At 39.4% G+C, this 24,819-nt stretch overlaps 1 protein-coding gene across 2 annotated transcripts in view; it reads right to left on the bottom strand.

Moving 5' to 3' along the window:
- The window catches only part of LOC109935005 (activating molecule in BECN1-regulated autophagy protein 1-like), a 337,851-nt gene that overhangs the window by 280,932 nt on the left and 32,100 nt on the right, over positions 1–24,819 (bottom strand). For both annotated transcript variants that reach the window (XM_048607170.1, XM_048607171.1), the window contains exon 8: positions 10,976–12,441. In XM_048607170.1, the coding sequence (XP_048463127.1) occupies positions 10,976–12,441 (1,466 nt within the window). The remainder of the gene's footprint in view (positions 1–10,975; positions 12,442–24,819) is intronic.

Genomic DNA, 24,819 nt, shown 5'->3' with positions numbered 1-24,819 from the left:
CATATGTAGGAAGTTTTTTTTGTGATACAGGATGTTTCATAATTTTTCTCTGGATTATTTGTATGCAGCATTTAGTCGGCATTTTCATCTTTCTTATTATTACAAAACTCCAAATGGCAAAAATTAAGTGCAACATTGTGAAGACACAAAGCAGCTTCTACAGCACTCAGGCACAGAACAGCACTGCAATTATTACTCTTACATAATCACTCTAAAATCACAGCAACATGTAATTAGCAATTGTGCTTCACTGTAAAATATTCATTTGAGAAGCAGTCAAAATGGTGAAAGCACTGAAATCATTTTCCATCTGCTTGAATGTAGGGTTGCATATCATAGTTGGTTGCTTTTTATCCAATGACATGAATTTTCTTCAAGTGTTGTATTTTGGATTATATTTATTGTACATATCCGATATACATGAAAGAGAAGCACTCTCAATGTATAACCCCACAAAAAATTTCATCTACCACCACCCCCCCCCACCCACCGCCCAAAAGAATAAAACATCATTCCTTGGTGTGATATCATAGATCGAACCAAACGTCCGCTGCAATATCAGACATTAAATACCAGCATGCTTATCTCCATTAGATAGCACACAACAGAGTTTTACCGAATCCTGCAGTGATCTAATTGCGGATAACAAGGTGTAGAGCTGGATGAACACAACAGGCCAAGCAGCATCAGAGGAGCAGGAAGGCTCTAATTGCTATTGTTTGTCACTATCTAATTAAAATAAGCAATGGTTTCAAAACTGTTGGTTCACCTAAACCAAAACTAAAGCCACATCTCACAAAATGTCACTTCAAATCTTTAAATTACTTGGACTGTTTAAGAAGTCAACTGTAACAACCATTTTGCGTACCGTGAGATCTCACGGACTGCAAAACTATAAAACGCCCATTGATCTGAATTTCTAGGGATTTGGCAGAGCGAAGAATATCCGTCAAGATATCTGAAGTGTTTTATCTTCTGTCAATAGTGCTAAAGAGCTTAATCAAACTCCTGAAACACTGGAAGAGGGAGACAAGACATCATTTTATTATACATGTCAAACAGCAATACTCCATTTAAGGAAGCTGAGGTCCAGTGCAATAAACATCAGAATGAGGACTTAAACCTTCAATTTCCAGACTCAGAAGTGAGAACAACTGAGTGAGAAAAGGAAGACAACAAGCATAAAATATGAACACCACAATGTCTAAAATATTTCAACCTCTGATTTGGGAGAACGACAGTGAAGGAATGAACAGGTCAAAAAGGTACAGAGGAATGCACCAAATGTGAATAACCCATTAAACCATGCCCTTAAAGGGCAACTAAAATATTTTGATGATTGTTTCACTCTTTTTAAGGTTTTCTGCTTATCTTTGCAATTAATCTTTTAGTATAGTGAATAAGTGAGACAGAAATTCCTGGTAAGCCAGGAGATGAAAAGAATTTTGCTGGTTTGTCACTATCCATTGATCCACACTACAATATTCATGTAAAAGTTCTACATGCATGTTGTCATGGTAACAAACTCCAAATGAACACTAAAATACCACCAGAGTTGTTGAGGGGAAAACATCCCATTTGCTGGAAACTCTTTCTATCAAAGGCAATGAAAAGCCATTTAAAGACTAATGGACAGGAAAATTATTGGCATTTTTGTGCCTGTCACTTCAGCTAAACCCCCAGCCCAACACTTTCTCAATAACCTTTTAAATAGATTTCTATTTGCATTTTTAAAGTTTCTCTGGAACCAGATTCCATTACAGTTTGAAATAGCCTGTTCCAGCTGATCTGAGAGAAATAATTTCAACTTCTCTCAAGCTTTTTTGCCAATTATTTTATCTCCATAACCTTGAGTTATCATTCAACCACTCACCGAAGGAAAGAGTTCCTCCCTACTTGGTCACTTAAAACCTAATTTTGATTATCTTAAATAGGTTTCACCTCAACTTTCTCAATTCTGAAGAAAACAATCTCAGCTTCTCCAATCTCTCCTCATAACCAGCGCCCTTCAATCTTGCCAGCAGCTTGGTAAAACTCATCTGTATCCTCTGTAAGGGCTTGCACTCCTTTCTACTGGATGATCCCCACAACTTGGAAACCATATTCCAGCTGAAGATTAACCATTTTTTTTTAAAAAGTATTTAGCAAGACTTTGCATTCAATGTCCGATTTGAAAAAACACATAGCCAAATATTTCACGTACCTTCATTACCATTATGCCTCATTGAAGTAGGGCATTGGAAATCAAGCCCTACTATTTTCAGAGTTGTCATGAAAATTGAATCCCCCAAGTCATACCCAGGTTTCTATACTTAGAAAGAATTATTATTCGTTACTACCTACGGGTAAACAATTATAAACGATCGGCATATAATTCCACAGTTCAAACTCTTAACTCCTTACAATCTCTCCTTTACACACATGGAAGAAGATAGCACAGATGAAAATACCAAGAATGCAGCTCAGTGATTTTTGTTCACAGGATCTGCTGAGATGATTCTTTTGTTGATCAGAACACTGCTTCTTGGTCTACCTTTGCCAGATGTCTTTGACTGCTGAAGATAAAGTGAACTGATTTTTTTTCAGGATTAAAGTGGCTTTTACTGGAGAGAACAGAGAGAGCTCCTGAGACTGTGGAGATCTGCTGGCTTCTTTCTAGCTTGTTCGCAGCCCCAAGCTGTTCAGGTAGCCAACAACCAATCACACAGTTGTAGGCAGGTAGAAGACCTTTGTCATCAATAACTGGTCACCAGTCCACAAACCAATCAGCTATTTATTGATGCCTGAATCTCCATGTACACTCACCTTTGGCTCTAGCTCATATACACCTTCTCCTACCACTTCTGCTCGAAAAAGTAGCTGTGTAAACAGCACCTACATTGAGTTATCAGGTTACACACTTTCAAAAACATGTGGTAATCCTTCAGCAATCCATAATTTTTAAGACAGTTCTTTTTCCATTTCAGTCCACAATTAAAAATACAGAAAAATGAAAAGTCATCCTCTTTATATAAAGGCATTAGTTCTGGTCTTATTATCAACCCTGACAGAACCAGCCTCCTAATTATATACTTTTCTTGTAGCAATTTGCAATCTTCCAGTGCTCTGGTACCATTCCCATGATGCAGGAGGATTGAAAAATTGTAACAGAGCTTCGACTTCTCCACATATATTTCCCTCAACAAAACCAGATGTGGAACAAGACGCCTTGTTAACTTTAGGGAATGCTATCTTTGCTTTCTTCTCCTGCTGTTTTCATAAATCCAACAGTATGACATTTTATCCATTGATACTTTATTACAGATGTTACACAACTCTTCCTAAAAAGAGGGAGGCATATACCTGGTAACTACATACCAAATATCTTAATGTGTCTAGTGATAAGCAGACGTTTTCTCGCTGGGAGAAAAGTATGCAGTCGGGACAGAGTTTCTGTCAAGCTTAATATTACCACTAATGCTTTTATTGTTGCACATAAATGACCTGGGCCTGGATAAAGGGAGCACAAGTGGCCAAGTTTGGTATCACCTGACAGGAAAGATCAATACTAAGTTTTGTGTTTCAAAATAGAGATATCTGGATATGGGTTTATTCTGTGGAGGTAACTCTTTCTATAAAGGCCAGAAAGTCATTTGGAGAGTGATCCAAGGACAACAGCTCCCATCTCAACAGCAATATCAACTTCATGCTTCTCTTCTGTGAAGAAAGATACAAATACCTAAGCTTCTTATTTACGCACTCACCATTGACAAAAGTTCCTATTTTTACCAGAAATTTACTTCACTATTCTCTGATGTATTCTTTTCCTTTTTGTTGTAAAATATTTTTGGATTCACTTTCATATCACCCACAAATCTCTTCATTTACTTTCTTAGACCTTTTTAACACCTTTTTCAGTAAATTTGTGCATTGTAAAGAATGCCATTTGGCTGGAACGTGGGCACTTTCCTTTAACTATGAAATGCTGAACATGCAGCAAGTGAGTTAAAAATTGTTAATACACAATCTGTTTCTTCTCTCAATCAGGGGGCATAAACATTTGACGGCACTATTTTGAAAGTGAGCAGGAGCCAATATTTACTCCTTGATTAAGAACAGATTGTCTGGTCATTACCACATTGCTGTTTATTTGCATTCTAAATTCTTTATAAACTGTTTTTATTTCATATTGTTTTGCCATCCAAAAAATTCTCACTTTGGATGCTTGTTTTTAACCAGAACACCTCCACCTTGAAGATCCACCACTGCTCTGTTTTTTCTGGCCAGTCATCATTTTCATTCTGCCTGTGATAAATTATTTTTCAAAAAATCATTGAAGTAGGTTCTCTTCAGTTTGCATATTTTTACCTTTGATTATTCTTTGCCCCTTTCCATAAACTTCAATTTAAACTTGAACTTGATTCTGTTATGATCATCATTACTCAGATACTCTCCAAAGTAAAACTTCTTTTTTATTCATTTACGGGACGAGGGCATCACTGGCTAGGCGGCATTTATTGCCCATCCCTAATTGCCCAGAGGGCAGTTCAGAGTCAACCACATTGCTGTGGGTCTGGAGTCACATGTAGGCCAGACCAGGTAAGGATGGCAGTTTCCTTCCCTAAAAAGGACATTAGTGAACCAGATGCCTTCCTTTGTCCTGAAAATATTTAAATAACGGCCATTAAGATTACTTCTACACTATACTGTATATATCTACACAGTTCACAAAAGTGATTTCCAATATTTTTTGTTTTCAGCAACCAATCATAAATGTTTAAATTAATCCGACAACAACCATTTTGCATTTTTCATTTCAACCATTCTCAAGCTTCGTACTTTCCAAATCATCCCATGGAAATCTTGACCTATTATATGTAGGAGAATGGAGCTTATTCAGTTGATAAATGCAATGCTTGGTAATGTAGGATGTCTGATCTCAGGTGGGTCAGTGCTCACAGCACTACAATTGGTCTCAATATCATCAGGCTTTGGCGATAGAGAAAGGAACTGAAGAGAGAAAAGGAGGCTCCGTTCCCACTGGCACATATAATTTGAGTTAAAGACTAAAAAAAATTTGAATATGAACACAGGCAAGTCCAACTATTCACATAATTGAACAGCCTCTCACCAGTCACAGTTTAAGCTCACTTAAAGTGTAGCCACTTTGGTGGAGGAGGGTTGCAGATGCAAGCAGAATCAATGACTTTTAAGAGTGGCAGCAGGGGAAAGATTTATCTGTGAATTTCTTGTTTTAACAAGACAAATACTAATTCCAAGCAGAAATTGATTTGCTCAGATTTCAAAACTTATTACATTTTATCTTGAAAAAGAATTCCTCACTTTGTACAGTTGTAAAGATAATTGTTGGTTTCACAATGATGCACAGCTCAACAGCACCACCTACCTGGAGAAAGTTAAACTGCAAACTGGTGCAGACAACATTCCTGTTCACCATGCGTGGATAAGTTATAAGATTGCTACACAACATACATATCCCAAAATGAAACATATTTAGGCAATTTCATTTCTGCAAACTACAGTTCTTTTTGGCCTTTAATGCATTTCCATGTAAGCACTTGCAGTTTAAAACAGAATGACTTGTATGACTATCTCAAATAATTTCACAGCCAATAGAGTATGTATGAAATGTAGTCACTGCGTAAATGTAGGAAATATGGTGCATAAATTGCACACAGCAAGCTCCCATAAACAGCAATGTGATAATGACCAGACAATCTGTTCTTAATCAAGGAGTAAATATTGGCTCCTGCTCACTTTCAAAATAGTCCCATAGAATGTTTATGCCCCCTGATTGAGAGAAGAAACAGATTGTGTGTTAACAATTTTTAACTCACTTGCTGCACGTTCAGCACGTCATAGCTAAAAGAATGTGCCCACGTTCCAGCCAAATGTCATTCTTTAGCTCAAAGTTGTCAGCCTGCACCAATTGGCAGTATTTTGAGGTGTTAAATTGTCATCATATCAGACAATGACAACCTATTCATTCTGAACAACTGTTCATTGAGACAGCTACTGAGAGAAAAAAACAAAAGCTTGTCATGTCAGTGTTGAACTGCTTACAAGTGCCTTCTAGTGGTGAGTAAAGAGAACTAGAGGATGAATACAATGAGACATTTGGACATCACTACGGAGCTATTCAACAAAGCTACAAAGTCAAAATTCCAGACTTCTCTCTCATTGTCCGCAATTTCTTTCAACATGAATACTAGTGTTAATGATCAAAGGGAACAGAGTTCCATTCTTCGAGTAGGATAAATCAAGCCAGCTTTCATTTCTATCCATCAACATCTGTTCAATTATACCTCTGAGGGCATCCTGTGAATACAGGCTTGCTTGTGACTGAATCACCCCAACATGTTATCTACCAAGTGTGACTAAAAGCACAGGCCAGAAGCCAAAAATAATACAGCATAATGCAGTTGGAAATCAATATCCTTGTGCATCAGACGTTTGGAAAATAACAACTGAGGCTGACCAAAAGTATCTAGAAGCAAAAGCAAGCTGCACCCCACCCACCTACATTCAATAGCAGATACACAAAGGAAACTGAAATAGACATCTAGGAATGAGATACAGGATGGTATCATAGGTAGCAAAGGTATCAAATTTATTACTCAGTGATGCACTGCCGAGTTTACAGGCTTCTGATCTACCTAGGCAAGTGCAAATGACATTGCATGCTTAAAGATATTGTTTGGTTCTGGTGTCTGTCACTTCCCAAAAAAAAAGTCAAATTTCCTGTGCAATGGTGTTGAATTAATTAACAGCAACAATTCCAATATAACTAACATCTTCAGGACATTGGTTTAAATGTATAAGTTGAGAAACTGAATGGCAGAGTAAACTCCAGGGGCCATTTGACCTTCTCCTGCTCCTGTTTGTTGGCATGTCAAATGGTCTAGTTCTCTGTGCGTCTCATATGCCATTGAAAGGGGCAGGATCCACCCAACAAAAGAACACACTAATCAAGTCAGAAAATTGCAGAGAGACAAAATAGATTCTACATGTAGGCGATTTGATTTCGGGATTAGATTGTAGCCTATTAATTATTTCCAGGTATTCACTGTAACCTCCTTTGAAGACAGGTCAAAATGGCTAATCCTAACCATGAAGTACATGCAACTGAAATTTGAAGGAGCCTCACATCTTACCTTCTTAAAATATACATGATTGAAGTAATGAGAGTCTTTTTAACTAAAGAAAACTGAACTCTGAATGGAAGTGGAACTGATCAGAAAAACAAAGATAAATAATGTAGACCAAAATAATCTGTACAAGCAACATTATAGACAACAAAAATATATGGTCTAAAAACATTTAAAGAGACAATGTATAATAATGGAAGGGCACAGTTGTGCTACTTTTGAGAATCTGGGTCACTACACATGCACTTAGATAGTCTACTACAAAACATTTTAGTGAGAGATCAAATTTACTCAAAGCTCTCACTAAAGTGTATAGAGGAGATTTTCACTGATAGGTACATTACTCAGCCATGGGGGTCTGTTAATTTTTTTTTTATATGTTTCAAATTTATATCTGATGAACTCTGCATTTAGCTGTAATTTAATCACTCATGTAAAGCTGAAACAGTGCCATTGCAAATATTGGGATTGGTTTATGATGGAAATCGCTGAACTTCTGACAACCCTCTGACTATAAACAGAGATTCCAAGATATAATTCCCAGTGAAAGAAATCTCTCAAGTGTTTGCCACATCCCACTGACATAAATTTCACCTAAAACAACAAATGAGGTTCACGTCAAGTTGTCTTTCTGAATATACCAGCACAAGAGTTTTTGTGTTAATTCATCTTGCAGTAAAATATTCAAAAAACTTGTATTACGATACCCAGATATCAGAATGTTTCAGCCCAGAAACCTCAACAGTTTATTAAGCTTGATTGTAACAAGTAAAGACTCAATATTTTCACTTTGGAAAGAAATCATAACTATGGCAATGTTAGATGTTCGGCAAAATAAAGAACTCAAGAAACTGATATACAATCTCATGAATCGCGTATATATTGTCCTGTGCAGTCTTCTGCAATTAATTTGGAATCACTTTATCTTTTGTCAAGTATGGTGCCCAGCACAGCTCTCAGTATTCCGAGGCTTTGTATATCTAAAACATGACTTCTATCCCCTCGTATTCTAGTCCTCTAGAATAAAAAGAGTGGTCATTCTGATCATCTGTACCTCTTGGCAAACATTTTAATCACATAGCTGGACCCAAAGCTTCTTCAAATCTTCAATAACTTTCGTTTTCCGCGACTAAGAACCCTACTCTTTAAGCCCAAGGTGGATAATCTAAATGTAGTGATTGTCACAAGGTCAGCCAGCTGAACCTCATGGAGCACAAGTTCCCTGATTAGGGATGTTAATCTGGTCCATTCAGGTATCCTTGGCTGACAGATAAGAAGGGGAGTGTCAGAGATGCTGACACTCAGAGCTGGCTCTGAAAAGGCAGTACTAAAGTTGAGGGGTGACTTGGTGATGGCATACCAGCCTCTGTGGAGTCATTTCACTAATATTTTCCTTTATTGAGATACATTTGTCACAATTTAGCCCATTCACTTGGTACAGTAGTGTTGCAATTTTATATATTTCCACCTCATGTGTTTACATTACTGGTTTCTTTCATGCAATTGGCAAATGTGTCTCAAGGCACGTGACTGTTCATTAAAGGAGAAAGCCTTCCTCCCTCCAAAATAAAACAACTCAATAGCCCTCAGCTAACAAGCTACCACAAATTTGATTGAGAATTTGGTCTGGGATGAAACTAAAATCTCAGTATCATCCCAATTAAACCAACAGGCTGAAGCTATTCCATACAATGGTTTGCCCTACATACGTTTGAGCATTGCTTTGTGCTGAATTACTTGATTTAAAAAGACAAATGGAGAAGGGATGGGGAAAGACTGCAGAAATTGGAGTTGTAGGTGAAGGAAAAGTGAGAAACTCTGTACCCTACTACTGCAGCATGGGATGGGGGAGAAAACAATATTAAAAAATTAAGCTCACCCCTCAAACATCTGAAATATATTCCAGTAATACCCTCCAAAGCTCATATGCATAATATATTTATATTTACATTACTTTTTACCAACACAACCAATCTACTTCATGTCACTGTTTTTATGTGAAGTACAATACTCCTTAATTAATAGAACAGTTATAGGGTTAAGATGACAGATTGGATAAACTTAATTTGCATTCTCTTGAGCCAAGAAGGTTTATGCATGACCTAATTGAAATCTTCAACATGATGAAAGGTTTGATAGGGTAAATTGCTTTCTGTTCTGGTGAAATCAAGAACAACAAAGCACATAAAGCTTGAAGAACACACCAGCCCACTTAAATGTAAATTTATTTTTTCCGCACAAAGTATAGAGGAAATCTGACACTCTTCCCAAAAAACTGGTGATGTTGAGTCAATTAAAAGTTTTCAGTTCAACATTGACCAGAGTTTGTTGCATTAAGTTATCAAAGAGTGTGAAGCAAGGTCAGGTGAGTGAGGTGAAGGACAAATCACCCACATGTCTGCTTGTTTTGTACTGGCTCAGAGATATTCAAAATAAAAATCACTTTTTTTAGAAACTGATTTTGCTTAAATTTATGAAGGTTTTTCAGACTCAAAGCTCCTCCTTTTAATGATTTAAATATAAACTGAATAAAACAACAAAAACCTAGGTTATGTAAGCAATAAGGTAACAAAACATTCTTGTGCATACTGGACTTGTGTTCCAACATATCACGGAATCAAACTAATATATTTAAAGCAAACAAGGGAAATTGAGAAGTTCACTATGAACTTAACAAGAGAGACACTTAACCCCTCCCAAAAATGCAAAATCGACAGACTCACAGAGAGTCTGCCATTAAGCTTTGTAAATGTTCAGATCACTGTATTGGGTACTGCAACGTGAAATTTTAACACTGTAGTTTATGCAGAGATACTATGGAGGAAAGAAAAGGAATACACATTGAATGTGTGACGTCTGCGTGATTGGCTTCAATGCCCACAGGTATGTAAAATTAGCAAACATATTCTCTCCAGCTCCTCTGATGCTGCTTGGCCTGTTGTGTTCCTCCAGCTCCACATGCATTATCTCTGACTCCAGCACCTGCAGATCTTACTATACCTGTTAAGTTAGGGAGTTTCAAACAACCTGCACGACCGGTTGTGAACTTCAGCCACTCATAGGAAGCCAGTCATGTGGAAGTTTCACATTAAAACTCTCTGATACTGTGGCTGCAACCATCTCCAGTGTGATTAATGACATGCCTGACCCAAGAGAGATAAAGTAGGATGATAAACTAAACTAACAGTTTTAAACTTCTTGACTTAAAAGGTTTCTGCAGAGCCATTCCTTATTTGTTATAATTAAAGTCCTACAAGTCTAATATCTATAGGCTCTATTCTTATTGCTGGCTGTTTTAAACATCAATGCACTTCACAATAACTTCTCAATGGCTGGTCAGCCAACACGAATAAACACAAAGGTCTGTAGCATTAAATAAGACAGAACACACAAGACATGAAATGAATGAGCACAGCCCTGCAATCACGAGATGTTACAGTACCAGTTACCATCCATCACCCAATTCATAATAAAGGCCATAATTCATAATCGTGGAATTCTTGCAACTGAAGTCAAGATGACAATTTCAAATGTTTGCCATCCTGTACTCAACCCAACTTATTGTTGATCACTAACTCAACCAAGCATCAACAAGTTAAACATTAAACAGGATGCAACAACTTCAAATTTACTGACAGCTTATTAATGTCAACCACAAACTGTATGTGCACATACTCATAAGTGAATGCAAAACAAACACACTATTGATATGACTTGGTAGTGTGTAACTTCCTGCAGTTAAATTGTTTTCCTTTAAATTAGAACACATTTGGACAACAGATACTCAAGATCATTTTTAGCTTAAAGTTTTCGAAACCAGGAATTACCTTCTCAGCAAGTTTTCTTCTGAGTTTTCTTCAGGCATTTCTTGGTTTAAGGCCTCTTGTGAAACATTCGACATTCTGTTTGATGTTGGTTGACTATACACACGCTCCCAGTGTCCTGTCTCATTGTTAAATGTTAGACCCATTGTACGTTCCCCTTGCTGGCTAGAGCCGTGGCGGGCAAATCTGCCTTCTGAGCCACTCAATCCATGGGCCCTACCCATGATCCCTCTACTTGGTGGGGTTGGTGAATGGCTGCTACCCTGCCCTAGTGGTTCATAATTGTTTGGCACATGCCAAGAGCTGCTCTCATTGGATGAAAAAAGCTGTGTGGTCCGCTCCCATCGCTGAGTGTCATGGTTAAAAGTCAAAAGGTTATGGCAGGCTCTGCAGCGGCTAAGATGTCCACCTGATGAACTGGCAGTGTTCTCACTGTTCTGCTGTGATGACCCAACCCTGTTAGGTTCTATGTTGTTGTTGAGGATCTCCTGCACCTGTTGGGATTGATTGGACTCACCGCCAACTCGCTGATCAACGTCCTGGAAGCTGTCCATCTCCATGAAATAGCGGTTCAGGTTGCACTGGAGTACATTTCTGACAGACGGCTGGTTGTTCGATCTCTCTTCGCCTGTGCTGCTGTTGACACCAGTGTTACCACTACTGCTTGTGCCGGGACTCAAGACATTGCTCCCCTCAGAGGCTAACGTGTAAACAGGTTGAGCGTTTGTCTCCTGCTGTCTCAGCACTGAAAGCAAGCTCACGGATGATGCACTAGTTCTAGGGGGTGGCATGCTTTCCAACTCTGACCTTGGAGATATGTTCAGCATTGTTCTTGTCCAATCAGACCCACTTAACCTTGAACTCTGTTCCCTATAGCCTGGGGTGGAGTTAGATTGTTGCAGACCCCCTGAATGGTATGCTGTGTGACCTAATAAGCCCCTCCTACTAGTGGCTGCAGATAAGTTTCGGAGAGAGTTGCCAGAGGTCTCGTAGTTTACAGTACTGAATGCTGATGGACGGTCAGGAATACGTGGGTCTGGTTGAGATGAGGGCCTTTCTGGAGGAATACGAGGCTCAGTCCGTGCAGATGTTGAGGTGGTGGCTGCAGAGGATGTAGTAGGAGTACTGTCTTCACCAGATACAGAAGAGGATGACGATGTCCTCAGGGCAGAACAACGGCTACAAAAACAAACCAATCCCATGTGGTGAACACACTCCTGAACAGGGTAGCTGAAGCGGTCGCGAAGCACAGCATACACTGAAGTCCTACCACTTTCACCTGCTGGCAAGGTGCTCTCCTCACTCTGGCTCTGATCTCCTGTCGTTGTACCAGATGACCGAGAGGACAACATATGTAGAAAGTTGTGGAGCAGTGGAGTTCGACGGACAGGCTGTGACTGAAGGAAAGATCGCTGACGATATTGCGCGGTGTCAACATTATCCAATGGAACTTCACCATCATCATCATTCTAGGGGGAGGAAAAGAAAATAATACATAAATCTGCAGAATCCAACAGGTCTTTTCTCTTCAAAAATTGTCAATCACAAACCAAATACTCCCCTTCAAACTAATCCACTTCCCTTTACTTCGGTGGAAGAAATGAAATAATAGGGAGAATAGTGAAGAAAAGGAGATCACCAGTTATGATCCCAACTGATGTTATTACTGGACAAGTCATATCCCAGACTGAAATCTGGCATAAGAGTTCATAATTTATTCTTTATTGGTTTTAATAAGGTGGCTTTCCACCACACAACAAATGAGAAATGCTGCAGGTTTGGTTTTAACAATAAAACAGAAGTTTACTACACAAAATAAACGAAGAAAAATAGAAATAACCAAGCTATTTACATATAAAACAATTTTAAAGATTTTGAAATACACAGTAAACCACAATCATCTCTTTGCAATATTCAAATTCCAGAAAGAATTCCTTTATCACAGATCGGGTTTGACTTAGTGGTGGCTAAAATGCCTGGCTAAGAATCTGACTGCCTCTTTCTTGAAAATTCAGACAACCAAACTTAGACATTCTCAGTTCAAACAACCCCTCCAGGGCTTTAACCAAACATGGTCTCAAACCGTAAAACTAAACTCATTGCTAAAAGGTAATCTACTTCATAACAATTCTAACCTATCTCCCTTTCTTAGTGTAATTTTTTTTACACCTAACTTCAGCAAAGAATTCTCGGAAACCTGCCAAACTGAAGTAAAAAGGGTTTTCCTCCCTGCAACTCCTAACTGAAGCTTAATGAGCTACACTATTTGCTCAGCACTGGTTAAAAAAAAACAAATTAGCCTCCAAGAACGCTCTCTTTCTCTCATCTGTTTATTTAAAGTAAACCAAGCCTGCAGAAATACTTAAAAGTTAAATGTCTTCACACACTCAAAACTACATATCACTAGTTTCAATTTGAGAAAAACAAATTAAATTGTTAAAATCTACACAAATTACATAACATACATTGCACCAAGACAGTTAACTGCAAAATACCACGTACATCAGCAGAATTTGTAACAACATCGGGGCAAGCAGACTCTATGATCAAAAACTCCTTTCGCTGAAAACCCTTGTTCTAATGCTTCTTCATATAAAGTCACCATAAGCTATTTATCACAATTAGTTCTGTTAACATGGCAACTTGAGCCACTCTGAAGATCAACTGGACACATTTTTCTGAAGTAGAAAATCAGAAACAAACAAACAAACATCCATGAAGTACATTTAGGAGCTAACGCACCTAACACCAGACTGAGTTAGATGAAGTCTTGCCAACAGTCTGTACCATTTCACTTAAAATTTGAATTCAAATGTCATTAACTCCAGAAAAACCAGTCAAAATATTCATCATGACCCACCAGAACTTCAGCACAACATTTTTAAAAGAACTCTACTGAAATACCTCCATCCTCTCCATGTCATTTCCATGTCAACAGATCAGACAAAAAGATACAGAAAGGGGCTTAGGAACACCACATAACGGATAAGTAATTTTTAATGGTGTTAAAAGCCTCATCTTGAAGAAAGCGTGACTGTTAATATTTCAGATTGGTGACTGTTCTGACAAAGGATAATCAACTTGAAACATTAACTGTCTTTCTTTACAAAGATGCTGCCAGACCTAGAGTCATAGAATTGTACAACATGGAAACAGACCCTTCCATCCAACTCATCCATGCTGACCAGTTACCTTAAATTAATCTAATCCCATTTGCTAGCATTTGGCCCATATCCCTCTAAATCCTTCCTATTCATATACCCCATCCAGATGTCTTTTAAATGTTGTAATGCTACCAGCCTCCAGCAGTTGCTCAAGCAGCTCAGTCATGCACCATCCTCTGTGTGAAAAAGTTACCCCTTAGGTCCCTTTCAAATCTTTCCCCCTCACCTTAATCTTATGCCCTCTAGTTTTGAACTTTGCTCTCCTGGGAAGAAGACCTTGGCTATTCACCCTATCCATGTCCCTTAAGGTTTTATAAACTTCTACCAAGGTCACCCCTCAGAGACCTGCAGAGTATTTTAAGTACTTTCGTTTAAATTTCAGATTTTCTTGATCCCCAGGACTTTGGAGGAAAGGAAACTCCTTTACTACATCCCATTCACACAGTGTAAAGTGTAGCATAAGTCTATTAGCCATATAAAGGTGCACCGTATCCCCAAAATTCTGGAGGCGAAACATCCATGGAGCATTTGATTGATTGATTGATTGACTGATTGATTTGATTTATTTTCACGTGTACCTAAATATAGTGAAAAGCTTTGTTTATGAGCAGCACAGGCAGATCATAGTAAGCAAGGGCATACAGATCACAAAGTGAAAAAAACTAGGATAGAGAGTGAGGCATACAAGTTACACCGCACAGGACATACGCAAGGCAAGAAGAACATTAACAAGAGCAACATTGTTTGAAGTTAGACAGTACATTCATCAATCTAATAACAGCAGGGAAGAAGCTGTTTTTGAACCTGTTAGTGCATGTGTTCAAGCTTCTGTGTCTTCTCCCTGTCGGAAGAGGTTGTAGGAGAGCATTACTGGGGTGTGATGGATCTTTGATGATGTTGTCGGCCTTTCCACAGCAACAAGAGGAGTAAATGGAGTCCATGGATGGAAGGCTGGCTTCCATGATGGTCTGGGCTGTGCACACAACCTTCTGTAGTTTCTTACGGCCCTGGGCAGAGCAGCTGCCATACCAGGCCGTTTTGCACCCGGACAGTATGCTTTCAATGGTGCATCTGTAAAAGTTGGTGAGGATCCTTATGGACATGCCAAATTTCCTGAGCTGCCCGAGGAATAAGAGGCATTGTTGTGCCTTCATGACTGTCACGTCTACGTGGCAAGTCCAGGACAGGTTGTCAGTTATCGTCACTCCTAGGGACTTGACACTCTCAACCCGCTCAACCTCCACTCCGTTGATGTAGATGGGGGCGTGTTCTCCTCCCTTCTTTCTGAAGTCAACGATCAGTTCTTTAGTTTTGCCGACATTGAGAGGAAGGCTGTTATCATTGCACTGTGACATCAAGCCCTCTATTTCCTTTCTGTATTCTGCCTCATCATTGTTGGATATCCGTCCTACCACAGTGGGTGTCGTCAGCAAACTTGTAGGTGGCTTTCATTCAGAATTTGGCTACACAGTTGTAGGTGTACAGGGAGTACAGTAGGGGACTGAGAACACATCCTCGGGGAGCTCCAGTGGTGAGTGTGATTGTGGAGGAGTTGCTGTTGTCTATCTTCATTGATTGCGGCCTATGGGTTAGGAAACTGAGGATCCAGCTGCAGAGGGCAGGGCCAAGACCTCGGTCTCGGAGTTTTGAGATCAGTCTGGAGGGGATAATGACGTTGAAGGTGGAACTGTAGTTGATTAACAGGAGTCTGACATAGGTGTCCTTGTTGTCCACATGTTCCGGGTTTGAATGCAAGGCTAGGGAAATGGCGTCTGCTGTGGACCTGTTATGTCAGTTGACAAATTGCAGGGGATCGAAAAAGGCTGGGAGACTAGAGTTGATGTGGGCCATGACTGGCCTCTCGAAGTACTTCATGATAAATGGAGGTCACAGCCACTGGGCAGTAGTCGTTAAGGCACGTTGCATGTTCTTTCTTAGGTACTAGGATGATTGTGGCCTTCTTGAAGCAGGTGGGAACTTCAGCTTTGCTTTCTTTCAGTGTGTAATTCCAAGCTGCTCCAGTCTACTCCAGCCTACTTAAATCAACGTACCCAACCCCTCAACAAGACACGCGAGCACCTTGGTGAAGGACACATAACTAAAGATTCTGAGAATATAAACCCAAAACACTAAACTAAATGCTTACACAGCCTAGCCACAAAACCAAATTCCAATATATCCTCTTGCAAGCACAATGCAAATATGTTCAGGAAATCCCCAAATTTCTATATTACAGAAAGTCCTACTGGTTTATATCAGGGCACTACAGCATTTGTTTTACAAATTAGTTTACAGTCGTTATAAACCATAGATACCTAATTACTGTGAACATCAATTATGAGAGTGAAGTGTCCTTGAATGAAGATTTTTTAGTTTGAAAATAAACTGGAGCCATTAAAGAGTTTTGTATTTAAAATTAATCACAATATTATAGTACAAAAACAACACAGCGGTATTCCATAAAATTATTCGCAGCTCTGCTTGTGCGTAGATATCAAAAAATGTTACACTGGAGGAGTGCAGATATCTCAGAACTGTGGGGCTTATTATTGACATGAAGGTCAAAGCCAGGAAGATTTTCAAAGCAAGGGTGAAAATTTAAAGTCAGGTATCACTTGACCTGAAGTCAATGCAGTTCAATGGGCTGAGGTGATACATGAAAAAAAAGGCACACATTAAAACAAAGGCAGCTGAATGGAGTCAAGTTTATAGAGGGTTAAATATAGGAGGCAGGATAAAAACGCTTTGGAATTGTCAACTCTGAAAGAACCACAGTTGAGGATTTGCAGATAAGCTAAGATAGGGGTGGCCAGTTCTGAGGAAGGATCACCTGGCCCGAAACATTAACTCTATTTTGTCCTTCGCAGATGCTGCTAGACCTGCTGAGCTTTTCCAGCAACTTTGCTTTTGTTCCTGATTTACAGCATCCATAGTTCTTTCAGTTATTATTAAGAAAGGGGTGGAGTAAGGTGATATTAAAGATGGAAATTGGCAGTCTTTCTGATGGCAAGAATGAGGGGTCAGGAGCTCATTGAAGATCAAATATCAAAGCAGCCTGCTTACCACTCAAGCGGGCTGCTTTGATATTGGATCCACAAACATCCACTCCCTCCACCATCGACCTCAATAGCAGTGTGTACGACCTATAAGATACTTTGTTGAAATTCACCAAGGCTCCTTAGACAGCAACTTCTAAACCACAAACACTTTCATCTCAAAGGTCAAGAGCAGCAGATTCATGGGAACACCAACTGCACGGCCCCTCCAAAGAACATACCATTCTGAGTTGGAAATATATCTTCATTCCTTCTGCATTGCTAGGTCAAAATCCTGGAATTCCCTCTCCAATGGCACTATGAATCCACTTGCAGCAAATGGGCTGCAGTGGTTCAAAAAGATAGTTCACCATCACCTGCTCAAAGGCAACTAATTACCGGCAATAAATGCTGGGCCACATCTCATAAGCGATTTTAAGCTTTTTTTAAAAAATTGCAAACAACCTGGTTCACACTCAGACAGTTGTCACTGAGAAGAATGCAGTGAGTTGCTAGAGAGTGGAGCTTATGGTGGGGACTGAAAACATAGATTGCAGGAAATTTTTTTTTGTTCGTCGTTGGATGTCAGGAAAATGACCTGATGATTTAAGAGACAGTAGGAGAGGCAAGAGAGGTGGTGGCAGATGGCAGCAGTTCACATGGGAATGACTTGATCCAGACTGATTCTACATCCTGATCTCCCATTTAAGGGAATCTAACTACTGCAACATAGAAATACAGATAATAGAAGCAGAAGTAGGCCATTCAACTCCTCAAGCCTGCTCTGCCATTCTATATGAGTATTTCTCCTATAACACAATATTTGCATTGTGAGATCTCACGCTGTAGAAAATCGCCAAAGTAAATTGCATTATAGGGAAATCGCGACAGAAAATCACTATACTGCCGATAGCAGTAATCGCTAAGTCCTGCCAGGAATCAATTTCATAAATCATTCCCTCCATAGCAAGAACATCCTTCCACAGAAAAGGAGACCAAACCGGCACACAATATTCCAGGTGTGGCCTCACCAATGCCCTGTGTAATTGCAGCAAGACATCTTTGCTCCTGTATTCAGATCCTCTCACTATGAAGGCAAACAGACAGTTAGCCTTTTTTTATTGTCTGCTGCAACTTTGCGCTTACTTTCAGCAACTGGTGCACGAGGCCACCCAGGTCTCATTGAACATTCCCCTCTCTCAATTTACAACCACTCAAACAATAATCCGCCTTTCTATTTTTGCTACCAAAGTGGACAGCCTCCCACTGATCCACATTATACTGCAACTGCCACACACTCAGTCACTCACCCAGCATGTCAAATCACACTGCAATATCTCTGCATTCTCCTCATGCAGGTGACAGAAGGCTGGGTGGAAGCAAATTATAGGATATTATAGTTAGTTCCTTCATCTGAATCATTAATATATACTGCAAATAGCTGTGGTCCTAGTACTGATCCCTGGGTACCCCACTAATCACTGCCTGCCATTCAGGAAAAGACCCATTTATTCCTACCGTTTTCTGTCTGCTATCCATTTCAATATACTACCCCCTGATCCCATGCGCTTCAATTTTACACATTATTCTCTTATGTGCAACATTGTCAAAAGCCTTCTGAAAGTCCAAGTAAATCATGTATTCTGGCTCCCCATGATCAACTCTACTAGCCACAAATTTGAAAAATTCTAGTAGATACGTCAAGCATGATTTCCCTTTTGTTTACCTGTCCTATGTCTGATTCTACCATTATTTAAGTGCTCTGCTATAAAATCCTTGATCGACTGTAGAATCTTCCTCACTACCAACGTCAGACTCACTGGTCTACAATTCAGTGTTTTCTCTCTACCTCTATTTTGAAATAGTGGGGTTACATTAGCATCCCTCCAATATGTAGTAACTATTGCAGAGTCTAAAGAATCTTGGAAGATGACAACCAATACATCGCACTATTTCTCCAACACCATTTCTCTCCTAATACAGATTTGTTTCAGTTCCTCCCTCTCACTAAACCCAGTTTTCCCCATCATTTCTGGTACATTATTCGTGTCCTCCTTTGTGCAGACAGAAGCGAAGTGCGAATTTGTCAGTCATTTCTTTGCTCCCCATTACTGACTGTAAGGGACCTAGTCTTCACCAAGGATTTTCACTTTACATACCCTATAGAAACTTCTGGAGTCAGTTCCCATAAGCTTACTCTCAAACTTGATTTTCCCCTCTTAATCAATCCCTTGGTCTTTATTCGCTGACTTCTAAACTGTTCCCAAACCTCAGGTTTATTGTTTCTTTTCTTGCCCATTTCTGTATGTCATTTTATTGCATCTAATACTAATTCTCCTCATTAGCCATGGCTTGGCCACTATTCTCTTTGCACTCTTGCACCATCTATACCATCCTCGATTAAAAGTGCTACGCCTACACCTTGGCCTTGCTTCCTATTCTTAAATGTCATTTAGCCCTCAACATTCAGGATCCACTCCTGGTCATCCTGCAGTTACGCTCAGTAGTGGCTATCAGATCACATTTAATTTCTTCCATATGCATAATGAATTCATTTACTTTTGGTTATGAACCCCACATGCCTAAAGATGCAGAGCCTTAGGTTTTATCTTTTTGTTATATTTTTAACATCAAGTTATTGTATTCTTGGGTTTATTCTTTCTGTTCATTCCGAACATTCTCTGAACTTCATTTATCATGTTACTATCTTGGTCTTCAGCCTATTGTCTCTCTTGATTTTCTACCTCTGCCAAAGCTTGATCCTTTGCCCTCTACCTCCCTCGTTTAAAGTCCTCTCTACTTACCTAGTTATTTAGCTCACTAGTACATCATTCCTAGCATGGTTCATGTGGAGACCAGCTCAACAGTTCAGAGTCAACTCTTTACTCACTACTTAAGCAAGGGACCCACAAACCGAACCCATTTTTCCAATGCCAGTTTTTGAGTCATGCATTTGTTTCTCTAAGCTTATTTGCCCGATGCCAATTTTCAAGTGGCTCAGGTAGTAATCAACTGAACACTTCCTTTGAGATCTGATTTTAATTTAGCACCTAGCTTCTTGTACTCTCTCAGTAGAACCTCTTTCCTAGTTCTACCCAAGTCATTGATATCAACGTGGACAACTAATGGATCCTCCCATTCCCACTGCACATTCTTCTCCAGCCCAGAGGAAATAGCTCAAATCCTGGCACCCAGCAGATAACTCAGCTGTCTGAACTCAAGATCTTTGTTGCAGAGAGTAGCATCAATCCCTCTCACTATAATGTCCCCTAATACCATTATATTCTTTTCTTGGCTCTGGCCCCACTTGAATGGCTTCTGGAATCATGGTGCCTTCTTGTAGCCTCACTTTCATCCATACAGACTAAACAAAACCTTAAACTGTTGGACAATCGGCAAAGATCAAGGATCCTACACTCATGGCCTCTGGGTCCCATTACGCGCCTCACTCACAGTCACACCCTCCTGACCCTGACCAAATTGTCTGATCTTATCTTATGGGATGGGATCATCTCCTAGAATAAATCGTCCAGGCACTTTCCACTGTTCCAATGTGCTGCACTGTCTTCAGTTCTGCTTTGAGCCCACTGACTGAACCAAAAACTTCATGCAGCTGCAGTGCTGTTGCCCTGAATCACATGAGCACCAGAAGCTTCCACATCCTTCAGCCACAGCACATCATCTGCCCTTCCATCTTATTGTGTGTTAAATAATCATTTTAATGTATAATTAATTAATACTACAACTCCTTATTAAACAGTACCAGTAATGTTTATTGATAAAGACAATACTGGTAAAGAACAAATGGTCGTAGGTAGTTAAGGGCTTTGAAAAACATATTTTTTCAATATCAGCAATGGACACTGTCCCCAGCATCAGTTACTTGAACCAAGCAACCCATGGCATTCCTATGATATCACTGGTTCCATCTTGAAGTTGGACAGCAAAAGGGTTAGTACTGCAAGATAAAACGGAGTGATAATTGTACAAGTGAGGAAAAAAAGTGTGTCTAGGGGAAATGAGAATTACAGATTAATTAACAGCTGCTGACTGAAAATGGAAAGAAAATCAAGATAGGAAAACCAAAATTAGCACAAACAAAAAACAGGCAGAGGTTGTGGTCTGAAACTGCTTAACGCAAATGTTAAAGTTTGGGGAGCTGTATAAGTACAAACCGAAAATTAAGGTGCTATTCCTCAAAATTGCACTGAGCTTTACTGGAACAGTTTTGCAACCTAAGGACAAAAATGTGAGTCTGACAGAAAGGTGAGGTCTAAAAGGCAAGCTATTGGAAGCAAAAGGTCACACCTTTGGACTGAAGGGAAGCGTTCTGTAAAGTGGCTACCCAATCTACACTTGGTCTCCTTGTTGTAGAGCAGGCTATATTATGTGCAGGTATTATAAATTGAAAGAAGAATAAATAAATAACTATTTCACCTGATAAAGTCCCTCGTGGTAGGTTGGTCCAGAAGATTAATTTACATGGCATCCATAGTGAATTGGCAAGTTGGATACAAAATTGGTTTGGTCACAGAAAACAGAGGGCAGTTGTGGAGAGGTGTTTTTCTGACTGGAAGTTTGTGACCAGTGGTGTTTCACAGGGTTTTATTGACATTGACGGTGGAATGGGGCAACAATGTTGTCAAGGAGATCATGACTTCAGAATGCTAAAAAGAGGGAAAGGTGTGTTGGTTTTAGCATCATGGTCGACGGGGGGAAATGATTACTTGAATATGGACATTGAAGCAGTGAAAGACATTTTATAGTTGCCTTACTTGTTCCATTAACATTCATTTTGGCACTGCAACTGTAACATTTGCCATTTAAAATCTCCTGTGTTCCAACCCGACACGAAGCATCCCTTTTGATCTTCTACCAACTCTGTCACTGTTTGTGTGTTTTAAAGGTTGTTATGTTTAAAACCTTTCCCAGCTCTGTTGAAACGTACCTGAAACATTAGCATTCTTTCTTCTCCACCTACGTTGCCTAACCTACTGATTGTTCCCGCATTTCCTGCTTTTGTTTCACATTTCCAACATTTGCAGTATTTTGTTTTGGTACAGGAGGAATTAGAAGGAGGAATATGGATATGGGTGCAGATTAATGCAAGTGATCAGAAATGGCTTTATCTCCAAGTGTAACATCATGGAAGATGGCTAGCTTGAGGTGATCATGCATATAGGTTCAAAAGATTACTTCAAAAAGAAACAAAGGGATTTTAAGAGAATTATTAAGCAAAGTTGATGCAATAACAAAACATTCAGATCAAACTCCAGTGAGTTTAATTTGTGAATTTTACAGGGCCCAAATGAAAATCAGATGTGCTTAGCATCACAAGCATGTAGCAAAATGTCACAGAACGCTAGTTAAATGTAGCAAACTTTGTCTGAAGTTTAATTTTAATAATTACAGTGTTGATTTCAACTTTTTATCGCCAATGGTGCATAAGCAAGCTGTAGCTTTGGTGCCCCTGCAATTTCAAATCTGCAAATGCATAATAAATCAAAAGTGTCTCAAGTACTCAATACCCAATAAACATAAATTGGATTCATTCTTAAACTCAAATGTCCACATAATTAAAACAGCACCTTCAAATAATAGCTTTTGAAGGGCAATTTGCATAGAAAACAACGTGCACCAAAAGTACTAAGCATGAACCACGTGATTCAACAAATTGTTTTCTATGACTTGTAGATTAAATGCATGATGGTTCATCAGGCCTGAGCAAATATTTATTTGAAATATAGGCACGTCGTAAAATTTCTTCATCCAATGAGACAATTTTTCTTAAAAGTCATCAGAATAGTTGACCTCTTACGGCAGTGTCTGGAGAAATAACACATTGCCTTCAGCTGCAACTCCCTGAACTTCTCTCACTCCTTCTTTGGTTATCTTCCTCCATGTACATTTAAAAGAAAACTCTCTCTTCCTTCCTATCACTCAAACATTTAGCCAAGTGGGATTCCTGTAAATGATAGTTATATCCAACATATTTCTCATTACATGAGCTTTTCAATGGGTCCCTTCTTCCCTCTATCTCCTCCGAAATCTCTAATTTCCTTTTTTTAAATTTGTTCATGGGATCTGGGTGTCAATAGCTAGGACATCATTTATTGTCCATCCCCACTTCCCCCAAAGGGCAATTAAGAGTTAACTCCATTACTGTCAGTCTGAAGCCATATGCAGGCTAGGCGAGACAAGGATGGCAGACTTTCTTCCCAACCGACATTAGTGAACTAAATGGGTCTTGACAATAATCAAGAGCGGTTACATAGTCACTATTAGACCAGCTTTTCTTAATTATTCCAAGTTTTTAATTGAATTCATTGAATTTAATTGAAAAAACCGCCTCCCCAGGGCGTGAACGCAAGGTTCTGGATTACTAGTCCAGTGACACTCCCAGTATGCCAACGTCTTCCTAGAACATGTTTCTGAAGTGATGTTCTCAACCTCTGACCCTTATAACAATCAGTGTAGGCAGCAACATGAGGCCGACATGGAGCAGAAACGAAATGGACCCCAACATCAGTATGTAACAGAAAAAATAAATGGGCATGGGTAAGGCTAAGGGGTAGGTTTTAGGGAAAGGAGGAGGTTTGTTTTGCAGGGATAGAAGGGACCTGTATTTGGCACACAAATGCGAAGATGTTGGCTGAAAAATCACAGGTTTCCAATTGTAACAGGCAGAAAAGTGAATAGGACACCCAGGCAAAGATTCGCAGCATTAGCATCTTATAAGCAGCAAAAGATTACTAAAAATTCAGGGAGATATTGGAATATGAAAGAAAACTAGCAAACGGGAATATAAAAATTCTACAAGTATATATAAAGTTGACAAAAAGGGACTGGCAAATGTACCATATTCAGAGTTCCAAAAGGCATTCCATAAGAAGACGCCACAGAGAGGTTACTGCACAAGAACTCATGGTGTTGGGGGTGATCTATTAACTTGAGTAGAAGATTAGCTAAGAAACAGGAAGCAAGATTCAAAGTTAATGGGTCACTTTCACGTTTTGCAAACTGTAAGAGGTGGAATGAGGAGGGATCAGTGCTCGGGCCTCAACAATTCACGATACACAATCATGATTTTGATAAAGGGACAGACTGTATTGCAGCTAAACTTGGTGAAACAAAAATAGGTAGGAAAACTTGTTTCACTGCGTACAGTAGATAAATACTTTAAAAGTAGATTTGTTCAAAGAATAGGCAAAAATTGAGCAGGAGTATAATAATATAGAAAACCTGCCCATTTTGGCAGGAAGAATAGAAAGTCAGCTTTTTTTTTTAAGAAGTAAAGAGAGAGGGATGTGTCTTTGTAAATAAATCACAAGAAGTTGGCATCTAGGTACAGCAAGTAATTAGACAGACTAATGGAATGTTGGCTTTTATTGCAAGGCAAGTGGAGTACAAAAGCAACAACTGTGTAAGGCTTCGGCGAGACAACACCCATTGTACCATATAAAGTTTTAGGCTCCTTAATTTACAAGGGCCTTAGTTGCATTTTTATAAACCCTGACTTGACAGAATCATCTCTTCATATTAAATGCTCCTGTCTGCAAGGACTGCTTCTTCCCAACAGATCCCAGTAGCTTTGTATTCTCCCCAAGATGCAAAGCCAACACCTGTAAGCTCGCAGGTTCATGCTCTT

Source organism: Rhincodon typus, chromosome 17 (genome assembly GCF_021869965.1).
Source record: "Rhincodon typus isolate 14 chromosome 17, sRhiTyp1.1, whole genome shotgun sequence".
Taxonomy (NCBI): domain Eukaryota; kingdom Metazoa; phylum Chordata; class Chondrichthyes; order Orectolobiformes; family Rhincodontidae; genus Rhincodon; species Rhincodon typus.
The sequence above is the reverse complement of the archived record's forward strand: the minus strand, read 5'-3'. Positions and strand labels throughout refer to the sequence as shown.